Consider the following 21,519-nt stretch of genomic DNA (forward strand, 5'->3'; position numbering starts at 1 on the left):
GCGAAGGCGGAAACACTCACTAGTGTGTCGCTACGTGCAAATCGGTTTGTTCGTGGCCGGGAGGGTCTTGGTCGCGACTCGCGGGGATTGCATATGCTTGCCTCGCAAACGTCGGTTTTATCGCAGCAGTCAGTATCCTTTTCGCAAAAGTCGTCCCGCCCGGCGCTACACGGCGGTTGCTTTGCTGTGACAGACATTATAGATGCTGTCAACACAACAATAAAGGCAAGGGCGAGGAGACACATTGTCCGTTTGAAGTGGTATGATCTGCTGAAGTGCTCGAATGATTTATTTGAGGCGGCAGGGTGGACATTGGTGACAGTAAGAAGATGGCTTGCTTTTATATTACAAAAGTGTTTGGCAACTTGAATGGTTATGCCTCGGCGGACAATACTGCACGACAAGAATTAGGCAGAACCTATCCCATCCACTAGCAGGTGTTTCGTTGATGTAGTCGTTTTGACACACTCGTGACGCGGCTGTGACGAGGCAAAATGCCACGTTGATCAAAGCTGTTGCATGAATCGCACGGTCTTCCAGTGTTCCCGGCGATTCGAACCCACTTCCAGTCTCATAGTGTTACCCAGCCAGCCTACATTGTGTGATTCCTGGCTACACTGGCACCTCCTATTCTTCCCGTCTCCGTGTGGTTCAAAATTACGAGATGTAGGACCACAGCGCTCTGTTACTCACCGCGACAAGACTCATAGCAGGTAGTCAAACGTTCGGGACACCGTGCACTTCCAATTGGTTATGGACCCAGTCGACGGCTGGTTGGAAACTCGAATGTTCAGTAGACAGTAGTTCCACTCCAAGTTGGTGGTGGACCTTCGCTGGCAATCTGCTGGCATTACAGATCAGTGCTATCTGTTTGACTACGCAAGGAGAATTTCAAATAACAACATTCAGCTCATATATGAGAACCAGCCGTCTTCTTCAGATTTACCTGATTTCTTATCACAAGAAGTCACAAATAATGCATTTCTCCTCTGCATTTGTCCTTGCCGTCGTTGCTGCTTTAGCCTCATCATCCGTCTCTGCCATACCCCCTCAGGTTGACGAGGTTGGCGCCACTCAATGTCAAAACTTTTGCCAAACTGATGAAGTATGCATTAAAACTGGCTGTGCTTTTGGGATTTGCGTGAGTATCAATAGTTTTCCTGGCTCCGATAGCATCACTCACTTGCATGGCAGTTCCAAGGTGTTTTCTGCATAGTGAGTTGTGTTTCTGCCCTCACATCCGTGCAGTATGGCCATTGGCACTGACGCGCGAGTGATTAGTGATTTGCAGATTTGATCAACGGACCACGATCGCATTCGGATCCCTCTGGTCGCTACAAAATCTATCTTATTTAACAAGCATATAACATTTGACTTGAGACTGACGTTATGCTGTAACATGCCCTAAAACTTTCCTGGGTCGGCACTACAGTAGGACCAGGGCCGCTTGCTCCATAGTATATCTGGACGGTAAACTTCTTGACGATTTCTTCGGAGCCATGCACGTCCATCCAGTGAATATAGTGCTCGGCTGATCCATCGAACACTTTTTCGAACATGTTACTTCGTTATACTTGATCTGGGGTTCAGTTCCCGAACCGGTTTTGGGGGTAGCCCTGCCAGGATTGATCGATTGATCCACAACGGTCGTATCAGTCACGTCAGAGTCAATGTCGAAGTTCACCCATGGACATGGTCCCAATAGTGCTGCAGGTTGGTATCTTGGAGGGGCATCAATCGATCGGTCAATATAACTTCTTGTAATTACAGAATGCTCACTCGAATTCCAGGTCTCTCATCCCAATCTCTCACTCATCGCTTTTCATTTGAACCTTTTGAGGTGCGCACAAGACCAGATACTTTTTGACGACCTGACATGATGGAAACGCGCAATGCAAAACTTGTCTTGAGTTCAAACAGACGGGACCGCACTCGTGTTTGGTTATCATGATACTTGGATACGTCGATGGTTGTACGACGGTGTATTGTATACCTAGGAAAGTTTTAGGGCATGTTACAGCATAACGTCAGTCTCAAGTCAAATGTTATATGCTTGTTAAATAAGATAGATTTTGTAGCGACCAGGGAGGATCTGAATGCGATCGTGGTCCATTTATCAAATCTGCAAATCACTAATCACTCGCGCGTCAGTGCCAATGGCCATACTGCATGGATGTGAGGGCAGAAACACAACTCACTATGCAGAACCAATTGAAGACCTGCCATGCAAGTGAGCCATGCTATCAGAGCCAGGAAAACTACTGATACTCACGCACTTCCCATAAGCGCAACCAGTTTTTTTGCATACTTCATCAGTGTAGCAAAAGCTTTGACATTGAGCGGTGCCAGCCTGAGGGGATATGACAGAGACGGATGGTGACTCGGAGGGTAGGGCATAGACGGATGATGAGGCTAAAGCAGCAACGACGGCGAGGACAAATGCAGAAGAGAAACGCATTATTTGTGACTCTTGTGATAGGAAACCAGGTAATTCTGAACAAGACGGCTGGTTCTTATACATGAGCTGAATGTTGTTATTTGAAAATGCCAGCGGATTGCCAGCCAAGGTCCATCGCCAACTTGGGGTGGAACTACTATTTACTGAACATTCGAGTTTCCAACCAGCCATCGACTTGGTCCATAAGCACTGGACATCTCGGAGTCATCTCCGCATAGCTTCAAGGGTTCATGTTGACGAACGTGACGGACGTCCTAGTATGGCAACGTTCTTGAAAACATCAGGCTCTTGAATGAGTTTTGGTTGCGGCTCCGTCCCCTTCTCTATACCCAGGATCTTATTGAGTATGTTGATGTAGGATACTGCGCGCAAGTGGATGCGTTGACGTGTGCATGTGAATAGCGGACGGCCGCGCAATAAGTGCTCTCCGACGTTTGACGTGGCGCTCCACATGAGCAGCCGGTAGGCTCAGTTTGCATGAATGAAGTATGGTACTTTGAGCTCTCCGATGAATCTACGTCCTGTGCGGCACTGTGTAAGGCGGCCATAGACTTGTTGACGAATGTGAGTTCTGCATCTATCAAGACATCCCTTTTAGCAAAAACCAGGTAAGGTGTTAGTCAATTGACCACCAAATTCATATTCCAGTAGCAGCCAAATCCACGCCGAACCCATTCTATGACGGATGATCTTCGGCTTGTCACAGGTTCGTGTCATATTGATGCATTAAACAGTACAACTGTAGCGCACCAATGATGCATCATTGGTGCAATTCTACCTTTGCTTTTCTCACGCTGATGCATCAGCCCACTCCAGGTTGATGCATGCCCACCACCATCCCCTCCGTTCGCCGATGCATCCTTTTTGTTTTCTGATGCATCCCCTCCATTCGCTGATGCATCCTTTTCGTTTTCTGTGATGCATCAGTCCTTTCTTCGCTGATGCATCCTTTTCGTTTTCTGATGCATCAGTCCTCACTTTGTCACGCCCTCCCGCCGTCTTGTGCCCACTGTCCTCCCGCACACGACCTCACTTTCTCGCGCCCTCCCGCTGTTTCGCATGTGCTATCACACCCACCTGTCGTTACTCGTGCCCTCCCACTGTTTCGCGTGTGCTATCACACCCACCTGTCGTTACTCACGCCACACCCACCTGTTGTTACTCGCGCCCTCCCACTGTCCTCCCGCACACAACCTCACTTTCTCGCGCCCTCCCGCTGTTTCACGTGTGCTATCACACCCACCTGTCGTTACTCGTGCCCTCCCACTGTTTCGTGTGTGCTATCACACCCACCTGTCGTTACTCGCGCCACACCCACCTGTCGTTACTCGCGCCCTCCCACTGTCCTCCCGCACATGACCTCACTTTCTCGCGCCCTCCCGCTGTTTCACGTGTGCTATCACACCCACCTGTCGTTACTCGCGCCCTCCCGCTGTTTCGTGTGTGCTATCACACCCACCTGCCATTACTCGCGCCCTCCCGCTGTTTCGCGTGTGCTATCACACCCGCCTGTCGTTACACGTGTATTGCGTTTATTATTTATCTACTTGTGCTCACTTTCTCGCGCCCTCCCGCTGTTTCGCATGTGCCTGTCGTTACACATGTATTGCCTTTATTGTTTATCTACTAATATTACAACAAAGGTCTACTATGTGTCCATGTCCATGTCTTGCTGAGCAACGAGCGAGTTGTGATCAAATGTGTCCACCAGTGCCAAGGTGTCGGTCCAGCTGGTCTTGAAGGACTCAGCAAGCATTCGACGTAAGGAAGCTTGACGTTTGGCGTATGCCATACGGCCCTCGCGTTCATCTTCACCTGCATCCTCTAACGTGTTTTCCAGGCCCCGCTCATCCCAGCGCTGCGCGTCCCATTCCAAAAATTGCAGAATCCTTCGCATCTCCTCCTTCAACAATTCCACCTCTTCTGTCCAGCGCATCGCCCGTGCCCTGGCTTTGCACCATTCTATTCGCATGTCTGCTTGTCCGTGAGTCTGACTAGGAAGCCATGAAATGAAGAGCCACCTACCTTCCGAGGCATTGTCCTTGTCGATCTCGTTGGCAGCTGCTCCCCGCATATTCCAAATCCACGACAACTTTCTCGTTCCCTCTGTTTCTCCCCATAATAAGTCCGTCATCGAGCGGACGTCAGCTCGGTCTAGCGGTCGCAGTGATGAGTGCCACCCAGTCTGATTCACTCGCGGTGAAAGAACCACAAGGGCTTTATGCGCATACTCATAAGTCCTGGCAGCAGCCTCAATCCTCGCCTCAACAGCTTTCAATGTATTCCGTGCCCTTGTGTTTGCTCCTTGTCCACGGAGGTTGCGGTCCTTGTACTTGAGGATTGCAGTCTGAGCACGTAAGTTTGAACGCAGAGAGCGAAGTGCATCGTGACCTTGTGCATACCGCAGCTTCCATTCGATGGCCTGGAGGCGGCTGTTGCAAGGTGCGGTCCTGCTGATCTGGGATGGCAGCCAGAGCTTGATTGCTTCTGGTGCAGCAGTCACGCTGCCAGATACTGAACTCTCGCTCACACGTAGTGCAGCAAGTGACGGCATGTATAGTTCCTGCATCTTCATCCAGGTATCAATCCTCCGTCGGAGAGTGTTGCTTTGCTGAACCATCTTCCCTTCTTGATTATCTGTTGCGTGAACTCCGAGGCCAGCTCTGTTTGCTTTCATTCGCCGTCTATTGAAGTAAGAACAATGTCATAAAAGTAACAGTACACTCACTGTTGTTCCTCAAGTTCTAAGCCAGTACTAATTAATATGCTAGGCGTGCAATCCTCATGTAGGGCAAGGCAAGTTCCTGTTTGAAGGTCGATCTCGTCCTCCCTAGCCAGTTCTAGTCGTACCGAAGCCATAGTGACAGCTGCAATGCGTCAAGATCAAAATGAGCACATAAGCATTACCATCACTGTCTCGTGCTTACTTTCTGCCTTTCGTTCGAAAGGATTAGGCTGTGTAGAGTCGTACTCCCAAGCCTCCACTTGTTCTCTCCATTGTTCGAGGGCGGCGCCATATTCGCCTCGCAAACCATCATTGAGGTCCTCAAAGGCTTCACGATGGTTCTCGCGCTCTGGGAATGCATTCTTTATCTTGTGAAGCATAGTATGACCTGAAAAATCTAAGTTGCCATTTTTTTTCACGAAAATCAACGCACCAAGTCTAACAACCTTTTTCCAATTTGAGTCTCCGAAGTAGTCATCAAGGGTGTCTCGCCGTGCGCCAGGCCCCATTTCTTTGGTGCTTGAAGCGACGGGGTTGATGTTGGCCCAGCCACGTTCTGGTGCTTCTCCGTCAGTCCTGCCTACCCCGTTCTTGAAATTGAATGAAAATGATGTTTGGCACTGCTCAATATGAGCGGGAAGGTGGAACTTCGGCACGAAAAATGAGATTGTCTTGACGGCATGCGAGAGATGCATCGAAATCGGAAAGGCACTCATGCGGTGCCATAATTTTTTGTGCCACTGGCATGCGATGTCGTAGGATACATTGAGAGTGTCGAGTACAGTATGACGTAGTGCTGAGAAAAACAAGTAGTCCATGTTAATATATCTACATGCGTGCGTTAGATCGCCAACTGCTGGATGCAAATGACAATTTACCTTTCACCCTTTTGAAGATCCCCAACGGCATTGGGCAGTTTCATGTTATGGCGGGCACAGTCGACAGTACCTAAACCAGTGGTAGCGAGTCCGCGGTTAGATTTCGTATCAGCCATGTTTACAGCATTGTGACTTGAACACGTTGATTTCTGCAAATCTAACCATTAATATATGAAAAAGAATAATTCAAACCACGAACCTCCTGGACGCTGTCCGCACTGCTGTGCAAGAAATCTTTATATGCTTTATCCTCGACAAAATATCCCCAGCCTCGACTCAGGCTTGGGTCAACACTGTCACTTGAAACAGCTTTGCGTTTTAAGCGGAAGTTCGCATCTATAGCGAGGAATAATCCATATAGCCACCTAACAGTACCTATATCAGTAGAAATTCCCCTCCAGACTGGAGCTCGCTTTAAACTTACTGTTGAGGAGCATCTTTCCAACCGGCTGGGAGATTCTTCCCTGGGTGTGGGCATGCCGGGCACAATACAGTACATTCGCCCTCAACCGTCCCATCTACACCACTGGGATCGTGACCTTGCCCTGAGCGCTTAAGCATCTTCAAGTGGCGCCACTCGCGTATCATCCGTGTAAACGAATCATACCGATCCTGGAGGAAGCTGGATTAACTTTGAAGGCACCTAAAAATTAAGTTTACCTTGATGGGAAGTAAGCCAGTGTTATCGGACATCCGGCTGAGCGCATTGTAAAATTCGAAGGCAGATACTTTTGACTCAAATGAGAGTAGGTGATAGTGTTCAAGAACGCGGAATGTCGCAGCAGTTTTTGGATCTGACGTTGTCGAAGGAAACCACGATATTTGAAGTAGCTGTTGTATATGGCTTTGGGCTGTTGCGCAACTGCAGAAGTCGAGAGATACTTCATGTATGCCGTGGGTGTCGACAACAATAAAATCATCATTGAATGCGCGACGAGGGTTAGGACATTTTAGGCCAGTGGTGTGGCCAAGCTGGATGCGAAGGCCCAGGGTTTTCAGAGAGATTCGCTCAAAGTATTGACCGTTCCATTTCTGTATTGATATTAGATATTAGCCTTACATCCTCATCTCCCAATCAGACATGAAAGCATACCTCCAATCGGTGAAGCGGGTGGCGCACATGAGCCAACAGGATGCAAGGTGAACAATAGATCTCTGACCCTAAGCAGTCCCGACACCTATACTCTGGGCTGGGACAATTACACTCCGAGCAAGATTGAGCACCAAGTCTATTACATCTTCCTTCAAGACGGATCATTTCGTGCAGAAATAATTCTCGGTGCTTCAACCACATCAACAAAGGATGATCCTGAATAACGGTGAGCGACATGTCAAAGGACTCAGAACATTATAGTGTACATACGCCTGCTGCTCGTTGTCTCCTTTGCTGCCCTAAAAAGTCCAATGATACATCAAGCGGGAGGTCATCGAATGGCTCAGGGATTGACAATGGTGCCGCATCATGCAGAGTCATTGTCGCGCGAGTTCGATTATTGATAGTTGCTTGAGCATTCTTGGGAGGTTTGAGACGCTTCAGTGTATAGGTGATGGACCCGTCTTGATGAGCTTGGTATTCAGTATGCTGGCGAGAAGGGACTGGGACTGAGTGGTAAACATTGAGCTTGGGTTTCTTTTTCCGTTTCTTTGGTACTCTGGACGTTACTTCACAGTATATTGTCTGGATTGAAGATGTCCCTGCCTCAGAAGAGCCGACGGCACAAGTAGGATCTGTAGACATTCTTTGTTGATTTCTGCACTGATTGTCACGGTGTTGAACGAAGAGTATTCATCCATACTGATCTCACATTTACGGTTCGAGTCGCTACGAGAAAAAAAATCAAGCATTCATTTAGCAGAAAACGAACACGATGGACATGAATAGGTAGTCGAAGACTAACAAATGAGATTGATGCATGGAGATACGATGGGCAGAGCGGTGCAAACCAAACACGATGCCACAGATAGACATGATTAGGGCCGGAATGAATTTTTCACCAGCAATGATGTCCAAACAGCAATGACGCCTTGAAGCTGGCACTGAGATGTCAACCAATGCTACCAAACGAAGTATGGTATCGAACCTACTAGTGTGTCACCTGCTTGCTGCAAGCCTACGTCGGATGGCACGATGAACTTTCTGTTCTCCCAGGACAAGTGACCGAACAGTAAAGTACGTAGCAACACGATTGCCTGGTGTCCGGAGTTCAAATTTCACGCCATCCCTATGGCAAGTGTTACATATAAAAGAGATGAATGAAAATGTGAAAACTCACCAGATGTGTGATGGAAAAACTCCGATGTAGCGGCCCTGAGTAACACAATAAAAAGGGGGTTCTAGATCGCGCTGTGAAGGCATATTATAGAATATTCCTTGATAAGAGTATAAAAAGCACTCTTCTGCCATAGCGTTCACGGCCTCCTCAAACTCTAAACTGCCCTCATGCACAGTCACAAACTCCTCGGGTTCGGCCATGTAGGGCGTCATGGTAATATCGAGCCAAAGGGGATCGGTGGATCTTGCATTGAGAGGTATTGTCATATCCCGCATTCCGGACCAACATCCGACGATGTTCCCACGCCTCATCCGGACCTCCGGACCTCCTGTCCATGTCTCCAGACCCAATCCTCTATCCGTCCGGATCCCTGTACTCCTGCATCTGATATCCACATCTCCGGATCTCCGGATCCGACCTATCTGTCATGTCCGAACCCAAACCTTAAATCAGCGCCCATCCCCTTATGGTAATCACCTGTCTCTGGACTTCCGAACATCCGGATCCGACCCGCGTCTATCTTCCGTGCCTTATCCCTTTGTATGTTCCTTCTTGAGTTAGACTTCCTCATTTTCCGTACCTCGTTTCATTTCCGGCTTTATTTTCCTATGTCTTCATCTCCGTCTTCATTTACTATTTTCCGATAGACTAGTGTTTGACTTTTCTACATCCTCCGTCCACAGCCTCCCATAGCTTCGGACTGCGCTGACTGACTCTCCATTAAGTCCTCTGTAGTATATAAACTCTGTAGAATCTTTGTACTTCCTCAGTCTGAATATCATACACATATTAGTCCTCGCACTAGTCTTCACACTGAGTCCTCGTAACAGTTCTATTCCTCCGACTCAGTAATCATCCATCTCAGGCCTAGGGAGGAATTCCCTAGGCCGGAGCTCCGCTCCTCCGCTCCTCCGCTCCTCCGCTCCTCCGCTCCTCCGCTCATCCACTCATCTGATCCTCCATTCCTCCGAGTTTCCGGAAGTTCCTCCGGAACTTTCCCGCGGTCCTCCGGACCTATTCTGCTTCGGACTTTGTCCTTGCAGCCTTTCCTCTGTTTCCTTCTACTCAGGACGAGTCCTGAGTAGCCATTATACATATTCCCGTCAGGACGAAACTCCATCGTAATTTCCGGAACTTTCCCGCACTCATCCGGAAGTTTCTCGCACTCGTCCGGAAAGTCCTTCCGAAGTTTCCCACGCTTCTCCGGAAGTCCTTCGGACTTCACTGGACTTTCTCTGGACTTCATTCTGAAGTTAAGGGCACATACTCGGGTAAGGGGCGCAGCGCACGAGCTGAAGCCAAGCCCCTTGGAATCAGTCCTACCCTTTGTGCATGGTCTTAACAGGTATCCTGGGAGTGGGTAAACTGAAAGACGCTATGTTTTTTTGGATGAGTCCTCAGAAATGCCCCCATTAATAGTGAAAGACTCACCCTGCATCATGAACATTGACACGGTGGTAGTATTTCTGGTTTAACAGTCGCTCGGTCGATGTAAAGTTCTAGAGAAAATCGCCGGTGGTAGTTACAGTAGTTTTTGGGTCAGTCTTATGAACTGCTACCAATGATATAGCGGTGCACTCACCCCGGACATTAATGTTGATATCAAAATTTGCTTAGACCTAAACGGTGTTGTTGGAAATCAATTTCCAGCGCTTGGAATCACCGGTATGACATTTTCAGACAGTATGAGTCACTGTATATAACACTGATGCATCACTGATGCATCTCTATGATTAATACAAAATATTGATATCAGGAGCAGTATGGTATAGTAGCTCACCGCGTGAAGTATACCCTGTAGGTCAATCATGACATGCATGAGCAGAACGCAAGTGGCGGCCAGGATTCCTAGTACGAGGCGAACATGTACTGGTTGAAATTGGGACTGCTCGGGTTCTTTGCGATGACACTAAAGATGTCGACCTAGTTGAAATTGGGATTGTTCGGGTTCTTTGCGACAACACCGAGAATGTTGACCAGTCACTGGAGGACTTGTCAATAGACAGTGTGAGATTTTGACATACAGTGACGATAATGTGCATCGTACCATTTCAACATCTGCAAGGTCCTGTTTGATGTAACAGTTAGATATAAAGTTGTCAAATTATCAGTAAAGTGTGACTCACCGCTCATGCTGGTTGAATCCTTAGTGGAAAGGTCTCCCAACGGTTGGATGACGTATCAAGAGGTCTCTGAGGTTGCCTTCGGGGCGCAAGCTCTTCCTGTGGTCTGGGTGCTGGGCAAGCAGCAGGTCCCTCGCTCGACGGTTTGCCAAAATCAATCTCGTCCCTGAGGACGACCCAGTCGTCATCAATGGTACTACCAATGTTTTTGTGAAAGTCTTCAACTGATTTTGGGTGGGGGTATAAGCACTGACATTGGTCAGATGGTTTTGTAATGTTCATTATGGATTGAAACATACCAATGGCGCTCTTCAAGTTGATCATATTTTGGTTTGTTCTTCTTGCTGATGATGACGGCGCAGTTACTGTGTCTTTTGGTACACATCAGTAGCTAGAACAGAGAGAGAAGTGCGCACTTTGCATTTGAATATCTCTTGCAGTAAGAACAAGCAGTGTCGAGTTGCCAGTCTTTTGGTGTGTGATGAAATTAAGGCTGAAGCGCTGACTGAGTATGGCTTTGCATTGTTACCGCAATTGGCAAGCAAGACACACAAACTTTCAGCCAAAATGGTCTCATTATACGTCAATCATATAGTACTAATTGCAAACACTGCGAGTCAATAACTACTATCACGCACGCTATGGCACATTGCATTGGACTGGTATCAATGCCCAGGTGATTCTCTCCTTCAAGTTGCTCTCAATGCGATGTTCTGAATGAGAGTATAGTACATGTTTGTTTCTCAACACTCGAACGTTCAATTACCTTTCGGATTTCGATTCCGATGTTCAACCTCCCATATCATTGCCTAGGAAGCTGGAACTCAATGTTGCAAACACTCCAGGTCAATAACTACTATCACGCATGCTATTGCACATTGCATTGGACTGGTTCCTGTATTTACTAACTTCTAATGTCGTCCAGGTGGGTCTCTAGTTGCTCTCGATGCGATGTTCTGAATGAGAGTATAGTACATGTTTGTTTCTCGACACTCGAACATTCAATTACCTTTCGGATTTCGATTTCGATGTTCAACCTTCCATATCAATGCCTAGGAAGTTGGAACTCAATGTTGCAAACACTCCGGGTCAATAACTACTATCACGCACGCTATTGCACATTGCATTGGACTGGTTCCTGTATCCACTAACTTCTAATGTCGTCCAGGTGGGTCTCTCCTTGCTCTCGATGCGATGTTCTGAATATGAGAGTATAGTATATGTTTGTTGCTCAACATTTGAACGTCAATCACCTTTCATATTTCGATTTCCGATGTTCAACCTTCCATATCAATGCCTAGGTGATTCTCTGCTTGCTCTCAATGCGCTGTCCTGAACTTATCTGAATATAAGAGTATAGTATATGTTCGTTGCTAAAGATTCGAACGTTCAACATCCAATGTCCAGGTGATTTAGTGCTTGCTCTCAATTGTGCGGTGTCCTGAACTTATACGTTCAATGTTCAATGTCCAGGTGATTCCCTGCTTGCTTTCAATTGTGCTATGTCCTGAACTCATACATTCAACGTCCACTGTCCAGGTGATTTCACACTTGCTCTCAATTGTGTGATATTCTGAACTTATACGTTCAACGTTCAATGTCCAGGTAATTCCCGCTTGCTCTCAATGCGATGTTGTGAACTTATCTGATTATGAGAGTATAGTATGCCATGCTGTTCATTTAAACCATCATCAGTCACGGAATGAAAAGTTGCCTTGTGATCAGATCATGTAGTAAGTTCGTTAAATTAGCTTCCTTTTTTTCAATGGGCGATGTTGATCTGTTGTTTGGCAATGAGCGATATAAAGACGGACATAGACGTTGTGAAGGGACACACTCGTCTATCATTGTGCAAAGCGAAAAAAAGTATGACGGCTCCACTATTAGTATGGCGTATGACTGAAAATTCTCTGCCAGATGCTGCCAGCTAAGTGGACTACTACGGAACAGTACCTATGGCTCCAAGAACAGTTCCAGGAGTATACTGCAATCCACGACGGGGACAAAGAATACACGCTCTTCTGGCCAAAAATCTATCTTTATTGGTTTAGCAGATGGCCCGAGCGAGCTATCCTCTTCCCTGGTATCGCTAATGAAACAATGTTAGAAAAGGAGCAACAAACCGCAGAAACTGATGCTGTGGATTCACGTAAAGCTGTAAGTCGTCAAATGTGTTGACAATTTATGACCACTAAGGCCTCTGGTAGCAATTACAAACTTGGTTTCGTTGGCGGACGAATGCATCCAAGAAAAACCGCGGCTTGAAGAAGGACACGTCCGTCTTCGAAGCGGCACTGGTACCGAAGTCACGCGTGAAATCCACTGAAGAGATATACATGGACATGGTCTATAGTGAACGCATCAAGCCTCTCGTCAAGGCCGAACAAGAGGCAGGTAACATAAGTACAGCTGGCCAGTGCATGGCATTGAGCCGAAGGTTTTGCAAGGAGCTCCTGGAAGACGAGTCAGACGAGGTTAAGGAGGAAGTGAGAGAGAGGTATAGTAGACAGAAAAAGGTAAAGAGGGTCGTGTTAGACGATGAAGATGACAACGATGAAACTGACGCTGACGCTATCGCAAAGTAAGTACTGGCTTATGTTTGTGATTTTGATATACTCACACGACCTATAGAGCTATCGATGACTTACCAATCATATGCCAGCGCTTCGCACGTCTCATCAAGAAAAAAACTCGATTCATAGTCTCCTTCATGTGCGCTGGACCAGAGCCGAGGCATGATTGGGACATCGTTTCATTATCGTAAGTGCACCAAACTAGAAACATGACTAATGAACTCACACTACTAAGGTGCCATCCATCAGAAACTCCCGCTGGGAGTAATTTTTCTCAATTGTGCCCTGACAAGGACAACACATTCCTTGCGGCATACCAGCAATACGCTGAGTTGATATTCCGTAAGCCGATCTTTACTGTCCAAATCACTGTAGACTCACCCCGATACTCGTCCATCAGCTGCGAACAAGCGCGATCCACTACTGCCAGGTGTTGGAGATGGCAATGAGATTGAAGAACTTGAAGGATGCGACAATGGTGAAGAGGATATGAATGGAGGATGCGATGGTTCCATGGATTGGAATATTCCAGGTCTTTATATTGTTTCGTGCCTGCCTGATGCAACTTCTGATGCATCATTGATAGGCTTCGCTACTTCCTCTGATGCATCAATGATGTCAGGCTTCGGTAATACCGAAGCCGGCATCAGTGATGCATCATCAATCAATGAACTTGATCAATCCGTGTTTAACTCCGAGGTAAGGCCGTTTCATCATCCTGCCTATGTCATCTAATGGTTTTTCGACACAGGCCCAATCTAATGCATCATTCGAACAGGCCGAGCCTGATGCATTGTCAGGCTTTGGTAATACCAAAGCCGGCATCAGTGATGCATTACTCAATGAACTTGATCAATCCACGTCTAACTCCGAGGTAAGGCCGTTTCATCATCCTGCCTATGTCATCTAACAGTTTTCCGACACAGGCCCAATCTAATGTACCATTCGGACAAGCCCAAACTGATGCATCACTTGCGCAGGCTCAACTTCACGCATCATTCGATTGGCACAACATTAGTACACTGCCTCCCGATCCAACTAGTGTGGATGGGATGAACGAGGTGTTCGGGTCATCGTTTTCTCATGCTGATCTTATAGCGATGGGGTTTTTGGGTGGCGGTAGCACCATGCCGAATCCATTCCCCCCGGCATTCAGCTCATTTGCACCCTCACTCACCGATGCTAGGAGTACTGTACCAGGATACTATGACATGCAACACGACACGCGATATGGCACGATGTGGAATTTTAGCAACCTTGATTCACAGGGGTGGGAGATGCCTAGCCTGTCCTCATTCTTGAGCTCCCCAATTTCTGCCGAGCGCACCACCACCACAGCTGAACAGGATGAGGTTCTTCCTCACTTTACTCGTCAGTCGCCCATTCTTCCGGCAGCAAATCATCCTGCAGATGACAGCGCAGAAGACCTTGACAGCATTCATACTGGTGCTGGTCTTCCTAAGTCTAAGCGCAAGCACAAGTTGAAGCTCCCGGCTGCCAAAGTCAATTGCAATCCTGCTATAGAACCCACCCCCACCATCACGCCGCCCATGAACACAGCCAAACCCAAGGCCAAACCCAAAGCAAAACCTCTCACCAAGTCTGGTGCGGTAACGGAGACATCGCACGCTACTGCTGACAAAGGCAATACGCTGGGTCATTTGACTGCCCCCAATACTGCCACGAAACGGAATCCGGCGGTTGATATCGGTGCAGCTCCTCGTGTATCAAAGCGAATTCCAATCAAGTCCAGGCGGAATGATGTCGCTGACACTATCGGGTCAGGTGGTTCGACGTTCGTTGGCATTGGTAGGGAAGATCCACCTGTTCTGGGGGATGTCGGGGCATCAATGATGAAGTGTCCTCCCAACTTGACTATGGGCAGCGTGATTCCTGCAAAGTACGTCCAAGACATCTTAGTATATTCTCACTTTCTCAATGCTAACGGACACAGGAAAAGGCGAACAAAGGCATGAGCCCATGTCTTTATGTCATGATCACAAATTTGCTTCTCGTACCATAGTAATGTTTGATGCTGTTAGTAACACATGTAGTCTCTGTTTTTCTCGTGATGAATACAGTTGTGTCATCAATTTAATCCCCTTAATAAGTGGTATATCGAGTGCGCTTGTACTTGTAAGGTTCGCTGGAGGTAGAATACAGCTAACTGACTGAAATTTATGAGATACGAGGTGTACATACTACAATCAATCTCCGAAGGTCCAGAGTGTAAACTAGTAGTACATTATATGTGTTGGACAGCGAGACTGAGAGATCAGAGTCGAGGGGAAGATCAGAGTCGAGGGGAAGATCAGAGTCAAGGGAGTCTGAAGGATCCGAGCGATAAGGGGAGATAGGTCCAAGCGCGTGCCAAAATGGACGAAGACGAGCGACGTATGATGTTGGCTCGCGTCCTAGAATATTTTCAGTGGGATGTGGACCCATATCGACCATGTACAACTGTATGATGCTTCCCTTTTTTGATGGTTTGATGGATACTGATGGCGGGGCTGCCAGAAGGATCTGTGTGGAGTGTATGGAGGTGACCAGGTGGCGGCGGGATGTGGACCATACTGGGAGGTATTGTTGATCATGTACGAGCATGGGATGCTTCCCTTTTTTGAGAATTGTTGATTTGATGCATTAAGTACTGATGCGTTACTGATGCATTAAGTACTGATGCATTACTGATGCATTACTGATGCCATTCCAGGCATCAATAATGCATCAGTAATGCATCACTATTGCTTTGCTCCCCACTGTAGCGTTGATGCATCACTGCAGCGCTGCAACTGCAGCAAATTGTTGCATCAAAATGACACGGACGCCTGGGCTTGTAGCGGGTCCTCTTCGTCATTGAACAGCTATTCGGCCTCAGAAAGAGGTGTATCGTCTCGTCATCATTAATGGTGGGTGTTAAAGGCGCTAGTGCAACTAGTGGACGAAGACACGCTCAGTACGTTCGAGAACAATACTATATTGAATGTATATACCTAGCGGACGAAGACACGCTATGGTTTACATCAGTAAGAGTAAGACGAGCAAGAGAAGAGAGTCTGCATACCTCAGTACGTTCGAGAACAATACTGAGGTGTTGTACAGAGCGATTGGAACTAAATACGCGAGTCCAAAAGATTAGGTAAGGCTACCGGAGAAAGGACGAGCGGAAGGTCCATGCGGACGAGAAGCCAAGTGCTATGAGGATCTCAAGAAGAGATTGCGATACATGTGGTGTCGAAGATGATAAGATCGAGAAGGTAGTGTCAACTCTAAAGGTAAATGAGAGAAGCAAGGACAAACATCAATAGGTGTGACTCGGAGCGGTGAATGCCGCAGGGGCCTGGGCATTCGAGCGACTCGTCCGGCTTCTTTACTACAGGGAGTTTCACTACGAGCTTCTTGAGTATGTTTTTATGGATACAGTTTAGTACGAGGTCTACGGTTGCCGGTGAGTATCAGGTTACTTTTGCGAAAATTTAAGGTGCGAACTTTGAATATTGAATACCACTAAAAATTTTCATACTATAGATGCCTATACCTAGCACGAGCAAAATTATATCCTTCTGTAAGTCCCACAGGTACAATATCGAGGACTCCTCAATTCACTGATGGCATAGCCATGGGTGAACGTTAACTTCGACATTGACTCTGATGTGACTGATACGACCGTTGTGGATCAATCAATCGATCCTGGGACCTGGCGGGGCCACCCCCAAAACCGGTTCAGGAACTGAACTCCAGATCAAGTACAACGAAGTAACATGTTTGAAAAAGTGTTCGATAAATCAGTCGAGCACTATTCACTGGATGGACGTGCGTGGCTCCGAAGACGTCGTCAAGAGGTTTATCATCTAAGATATAGGAGCAAACGGCCCTGGTCCTACTGTAGTGATGACCCAGGAAAGTTTGAGGGCATGTTACAGAATAACGTCGGTCTTATGTTAAATTTTGTAGCGACCAGGGGGGATCTGAATGCGATCGTGGTCCATTGATCAAATCTGCAAATCACTAATCACTCGCGCGTCAGTGCCAATGGCCATACTGCTTGGATGCGAGGGCAGAAACACGACTCACTACGCAGAACCAATTGAGGATCTGCCATGCAAGTGAGTCAGGCTATCAGAACCACGAAAACTACTGATACTCACGCAAGTCCGATGAGTGCAGCCAGGGTGTTGGCAATCTTCATCAGTGTAGCAAAAGTTTAGACATTGAGTGGCGCCAGCCTCGTCAACCTGAGGGGGTATGGCAGAGACAGATGATGAGGCTAAAGCAGCAACGACGGCGAGGACAAATGCAGAGGAGAAACACATTATTTGTGACTCTTGTGATAAGAAATCAGGTAATTCTGAAGAAGACGGCTGGTTTTTATGAGCTGAATGTTGTTATTTGAAATTCTTCTTGCGTGGTTGTGCCTTCAAACAGATGGCACCGATCTGTAATGCCAGCAGATTGCCAGCCAAGGTCCATCACCAACTTGTGGTCGAACTATTGTCTACTGAACATTCGAGTTTCCAACCAGCCGTCGACTGGGTCCATAAGCACTCAACATTTCGGAGCCATCTCCACATAGCTTCAAGGGTTGTCAACATGACGGATGTCTTAGTATGGCAACCTCCTTGAAAGCGTCAGGCTCATGAATGAGTTTTGCTTGCGCCTCTATCTCCCTCTCCATACCCAGGATCTTGTTGAGTATGCTGATGTGGGATACTGCGCGCAAGTGGATGCGTTGGCATGTGAATAGCGGACAGCCACGTAATAAGTGCTCTCGCGTTTGACGTGGCGTTCCACATGAGCAGCCGGTAGGTTCAGTTTGCACGAATGAAGCATGGTACTTTGAGCTCTCCGATGAATCATGAATCTACGTCCTATGCGGCACTGTGTAAGGCGGCCATAAACGAACGTAAGTTTGACATCTATCAATACATCCATTTTAGCAAAAACCAGGTAAGATGTTAGTCAATATACCACCAAATTCATATTCCAGTAGCAGCTGAATCCACGCCAAACACATTCTATAACCGATGGTCTTCATCTTCTTCAAGGATACCATCTTCAGCTTGTGGTTGGTCCTCTTCGTCACTGAACAGTTATTCGGCCTCAGAAAGAGGCGTACCGTCTCGTCATCATAGTGGGTGGGTGTGACTCGGAACAATGAATGCGGGGCCTGGGCATTTGAGCGACTCGTCCGGCTTCTTTACTACAGGGAGTTTCATTACGAGCTTCTTGACAACGTTTTCATGGATATAGTTTAGTGTGAGGACGTGAAGTGAACACAGTACCATGGTTTTGAAAAGACTCAGTAGTCGTGGTAGTTATGTAGGTATCATCTATAGAATTGAATCAACCTGCACTGGTGATAGGCACTCGTGCGAAGAGTTTAGGGCAAGCGGGGCCCTCCAGCTCAATGCTCGGAGGACCCGCAATCAATTTTAATACTGGGAAGTGACAGCTCGTTTGAAAACAGAGAAGTACGTATAGTAAATAGAAAGAATCAGTAATGTACAAGTCACCAAATGACTGGTGACTGAGCCCCCTCCAAACGACTGGTGACTGAAAAGTCGAGAAAGTCAAGTTTGACTCTCGACCAAGCGCTAGAGGGCTATTTTTCTTTTTATTATTATTATAATTATAAATAATGCTGATGACGTACTTAGAATCCCCAGACTGTTACAAGAAGTTGATGCAAACGAGAATTCAACCAAGCAATTCGAGCGTTAAGCTGTCAAATCCAGTGAGTTACGGATTTTGAGAACCGTGTATAAGCAAGTGAAGCAGATAAGGGTGCTTTCGAATGTATTTCTGAAACTCATCCGAAGACCAGCGTCCCGCTGCCTGAATCAGCGCAGGCGCGACACCAGTCGCAGCTAGGGCAGTGGCACCCCCGGCTCGCATCGAATGTCCAGAAATAGTTGGGGGAAAGAAACGCCGAAGGTAACGCATGAACCATGCGCGCGTCGGGATAGTGCCACTCGTAGTCAGCCAGAGGTGTGGATGGTGTGGAAAGCGACTGTCGCGAGCACGTACATACCGTTGTAGGAGAGCTAGAGGATTCACTCTAGATTCAGGCTCTGCCATCACCAATATCTCACATCCTACTCCCAAAGTGCTCGTCTTATGGTGAGGTAATGTGTAGCTTGCCGATGTTGCAGACAGCATGAGAGAGTGGCATAGCGCCACTTTACGATAGGATTGGTGTCGTTTTGCATTAGGCCAGCAGAGCTCTGCGAGACGTTGCAAACTCTTGAAACCTGTAACCAGCATTGCCACGAATAGCGTATCGTCGTACTCTGTAGATGATGCGAATGTGTTGACCACAAGAGTGAGATCATCCAAAGTGAGTGGTTGTTTGCGTTGAACAGGCTTAGATAAGCGACGTTTGCAACCCTTCAGAGTTCGCGTGACGAGCAAAGATGTCCGTATTTCACGAACGTGCGGGAAGTGTGTCTCCAGACGATTGACAATTCCCGAAAGATATGAGTCCACGGATCGTGGCTCGATATGATGTGATAGCCACACCACGAAGAAGGACAGCGTGTCCGCAGTTGGCTCTACCTCCCGGTGATGAAGTCGACAAAAGTTGAGATAGGAATTTAGATGCGAGTCGTAAGCTGAAGCTGTGGTGGATTCAATAGCGCAGCCAAGGGCAAGTGAACGCTCTAGCTGTAAGCGTTCGAGAGTCCAAGCTTCCCGCACGGGTTGCTTGGACTGTGTGGTACCTCGGATCATTTTTCTGCCACCCCCAGCGCATCCCGAGGGGGTTCAAAGTCAAAAATCTGCGCCGAAGGCACGAGATCTTTCACGAGCTCATTGTGAAACCGTGAGAGTGCGTCAGCGATGACGTTCTGCTGACCTGGAATATGCTCAACCCGCAGGTCAACGCTATAGCTGATTAAGATATCCACGGCCGAAAGTAACAGTGAATTATAGACGGGTCTTGCTCGAAGTGAGTCGAACATTGCCACAGTATTCGAATTGTCTGTGTAGATGAGTAACTTTGCCGGGGTCTCGTCCATGTTTGTGACAGCGTGAATAGCAGAACATACAGCCAACGCTTCAAAGAAGAAGATAGAATCGTGGGGAGCATCTCCAGGTAATGGTGACTGGCACGCGAAGTTATCGTCCGGGAACCAGAGACCCATTCCTGCTGCTGACGTGTCAGTGTAGATAACCACAACATCATCTCTTGATGGCTCAAAGTCTAGACACCGGAATAGGTGTAAGCCATCCAAACGTTCGACGTGGTCTGCAAGCCAACGTAACTCGCGCAGTAGCGCGTTATTGACGTGAATTTGAGCGAATGCATTCTTCTTTCCTCGGATTTTGTCGTAAAGCACCGACAAACCCGGCTTCAACAGAGGAAACACGTTAAAGCTCCATTCACACCAACCAGCCAGACGCTGGAATTCGCGCAGGGACCAACGGTGATTTTTCTGCGCGAAACGACGTAACTCTATAACCAGCTCAGCCTTTTTATGATGGGGTAACGTGACCTGCATAGCATTCGGGTCGACTTCAAATCCAATGATAGTCAATGGCGCGCCAAATACTTGCTTTGGTCGTTCATGCGGCAGGTGAAGGTCATCCCAAAGTTGTAAGAGTCGAGTCTGTTTTGCGGGAAAGTAGCAATCATAAGGAGGATAATAGAGAACACGTCCGGCCACTTCGAAAGAGAAAGAGTCGTCCATGTAGGTTTTAAGCGCATCAATTAAGATTTTGTGAATGGCGATCCACGCGACAAGTGACATAAAGGATATCCAAATCTTCGGAGATCCTCGACCACCGAAGTTGTTGTTACGATCTACGTGTCGTTGACCATGCACAGTCAAGATCTGTTTGACCTGCCATAGAGGGTGCATCGGTAACCGACGGAAAGCTTGTGAAATGTCAGATTTGAACATAATTAGCTCAACGTTCGGATGCTGCTCTCGAAATTTGAGCAGCGAGGCACCTAGTGAGTGTAGACCATCAAGCTTGGTACCCTTGATCGCATCCCGATCAATCATAGAGTTCAATGAGTACTCGCCCGCAGTGTGGTCCACAACCAAGTGAAGTTTGTCCGAATTGGGTTTAGGAACGGTGTGCATTGGCACACTATACATTCCTGGATAAAGCTCTGTTCCAAAACTTTCGGACACTCGACCCAAACGAATTTCTTCCTGCATCTGATTTTCAATGAATTGGAGTTGTACGTCAGTCTTGGAACACGTATGCGAGGAGTTGTCATTGATAGACAGGTACGTGTCATCAGAGGTGTCAGCCCAAGGCCAGAAGCCTTCACGCAAAGCGTGACAAACCGATCTAACAAACGGCTGGTTCGGATGGTCCAAGAGAAGTTCCTCGAAACGGTCAACATTGATAGGTGTAACGATACGAAAAAGGTCTTTTTTTTTTTTTTTTTTTTTTTTAGGAATTCAATATATAGCTTTAAATTGTGGCGCAGGATGTGCGCAAGCAGAACGTGCTCAACGCTGATGACGGTCGAGACG

At 47.4% G+C, this 21,519-nt stretch overlaps 6 protein-coding genes across 6 annotated transcripts; 2 read left to right on the forward strand and 4 right to left on the reverse strand.

The window, feature by feature from the left end:
- Nucleotides 1-499: 499 nt before the first annotated feature.
- On the forward strand, nucleotides 500-1,544 carry HD556DRAFT_1356902 (uncharacterized protein). The gene is made up of 3 exons (XM_041302505.1): nucleotides 500-1,127; nucleotides 1,184-1,334; nucleotides 1,387-1,544. The coding sequence occupies exons 1-2, from the start codon at nucleotides 917-919 to the stop codon at nucleotides 1,264-1,266; spliced, it is 294 nt and encodes a 97-aa protein (XP_041162553.1). The 5' UTR covers nucleotides 500-916; the 3' UTR covers nucleotides 1,267-1,334; nucleotides 1,387-1,544.
- Nucleotides 1,545-3,961: 2,417 nt separating this feature from the next.
- On the reverse strand, nucleotides 3,962-7,370 carry HD556DRAFT_1465559 (uncharacterized protein). The gene is made up of 10 exons (XM_041308347.1): nucleotides 7,155-7,370; nucleotides 6,722-7,093; nucleotides 6,486-6,673; nucleotides 6,261-6,426; nucleotides 6,062-6,210; nucleotides 5,603-6,011; nucleotides 5,386-5,545; nucleotides 5,187-5,325; nucleotides 4,484-5,142; nucleotides 3,962-4,432 (listed from the first exon to the last, which is right to left on the reverse strand). The coding sequence occupies exons 1-10, from the start codon at nucleotides 7,353-7,355 to the stop codon at nucleotides 4,107-4,109; spliced, it is 2,769 nt and encodes a 922-aa protein (XP_041162554.1). The 5' UTR covers nucleotides 7,356-7,370; the 3' UTR covers nucleotides 3,962-4,106.
- Nucleotides 7,371-8,153: 783 nt separating this feature from the next.
- On the reverse strand, nucleotides 8,154-8,546 carry HD556DRAFT_1441002 (uncharacterized protein; the record flags this gene model as incomplete). Its single annotated transcript, XM_041306204.1, has 2 exons — nucleotides 8,154-8,283; nucleotides 8,335-8,546. 2 exons carry the CDS (start codon nucleotides 8,544-8,546, stop codon nucleotides 8,154-8,156), a joined length of 342 nt encoding a protein of 113 aa, XP_041162555.1.
- Nucleotides 8,547-10,463: 1,917 nt separating this feature from the next.
- On the reverse strand, nucleotides 10,464-10,781 carry HD556DRAFT_1441004 (uncharacterized protein; the record flags this gene model as incomplete). Its single annotated transcript, XM_041306205.1, has 2 exons — nucleotides 10,464-10,681; nucleotides 10,757-10,781. 2 exons carry the CDS (start codon nucleotides 10,779-10,781, stop codon nucleotides 10,464-10,466), a joined length of 243 nt encoding a protein of 80 aa, XP_041162556.1.
- A 1,593-nt stretch (nucleotides 10,782-12,374) lies between these two features.
- On the forward strand, nucleotides 12,375-15,006 carry HD556DRAFT_1306588 (uncharacterized protein; the record flags this gene model as incomplete). Its single annotated transcript, XM_041299931.1, has 9 exons — nucleotides 12,375-12,614; nucleotides 12,665-13,038; nucleotides 13,089-13,217; nucleotides 13,266-13,372; nucleotides 13,431-13,562; nucleotides 13,617-13,729; nucleotides 13,782-13,904; nucleotides 13,957-14,930; nucleotides 14,985-15,006. 9 exons carry the CDS (start codon nucleotides 12,375-12,377, stop codon nucleotides 15,004-15,006), a joined length of 2,214 nt encoding a protein of 737 aa, XP_041162557.1.
- A 2,639-nt stretch (nucleotides 15,007-17,645) lies between these two features.
- On the reverse strand, nucleotides 17,646-17,867 carry HD556DRAFT_1199391 (uncharacterized protein; the record flags this gene model as incomplete). The annotated part of the gene is made up of 1 exon (XM_041296349.1): nucleotides 17,646-17,867. A coding segment is annotated over one exon (222 nt), but the record flags the coding sequence as incomplete, so codon positions are not given.
- Nucleotides 17,868-21,519: the final 3,652 nt, after the last annotated feature.

This window comes from Suillus plorans (assembly GCF_016647745.1).
Source record: "Suillus plorans strain S12 chromosome Unknown HD556scaffold_16, whole genome shotgun sequence".
Lineage (NCBI taxonomy): Eukaryota > Fungi > Basidiomycota > Agaricomycetes > Boletales > Suillaceae > Suillus > Suillus plorans.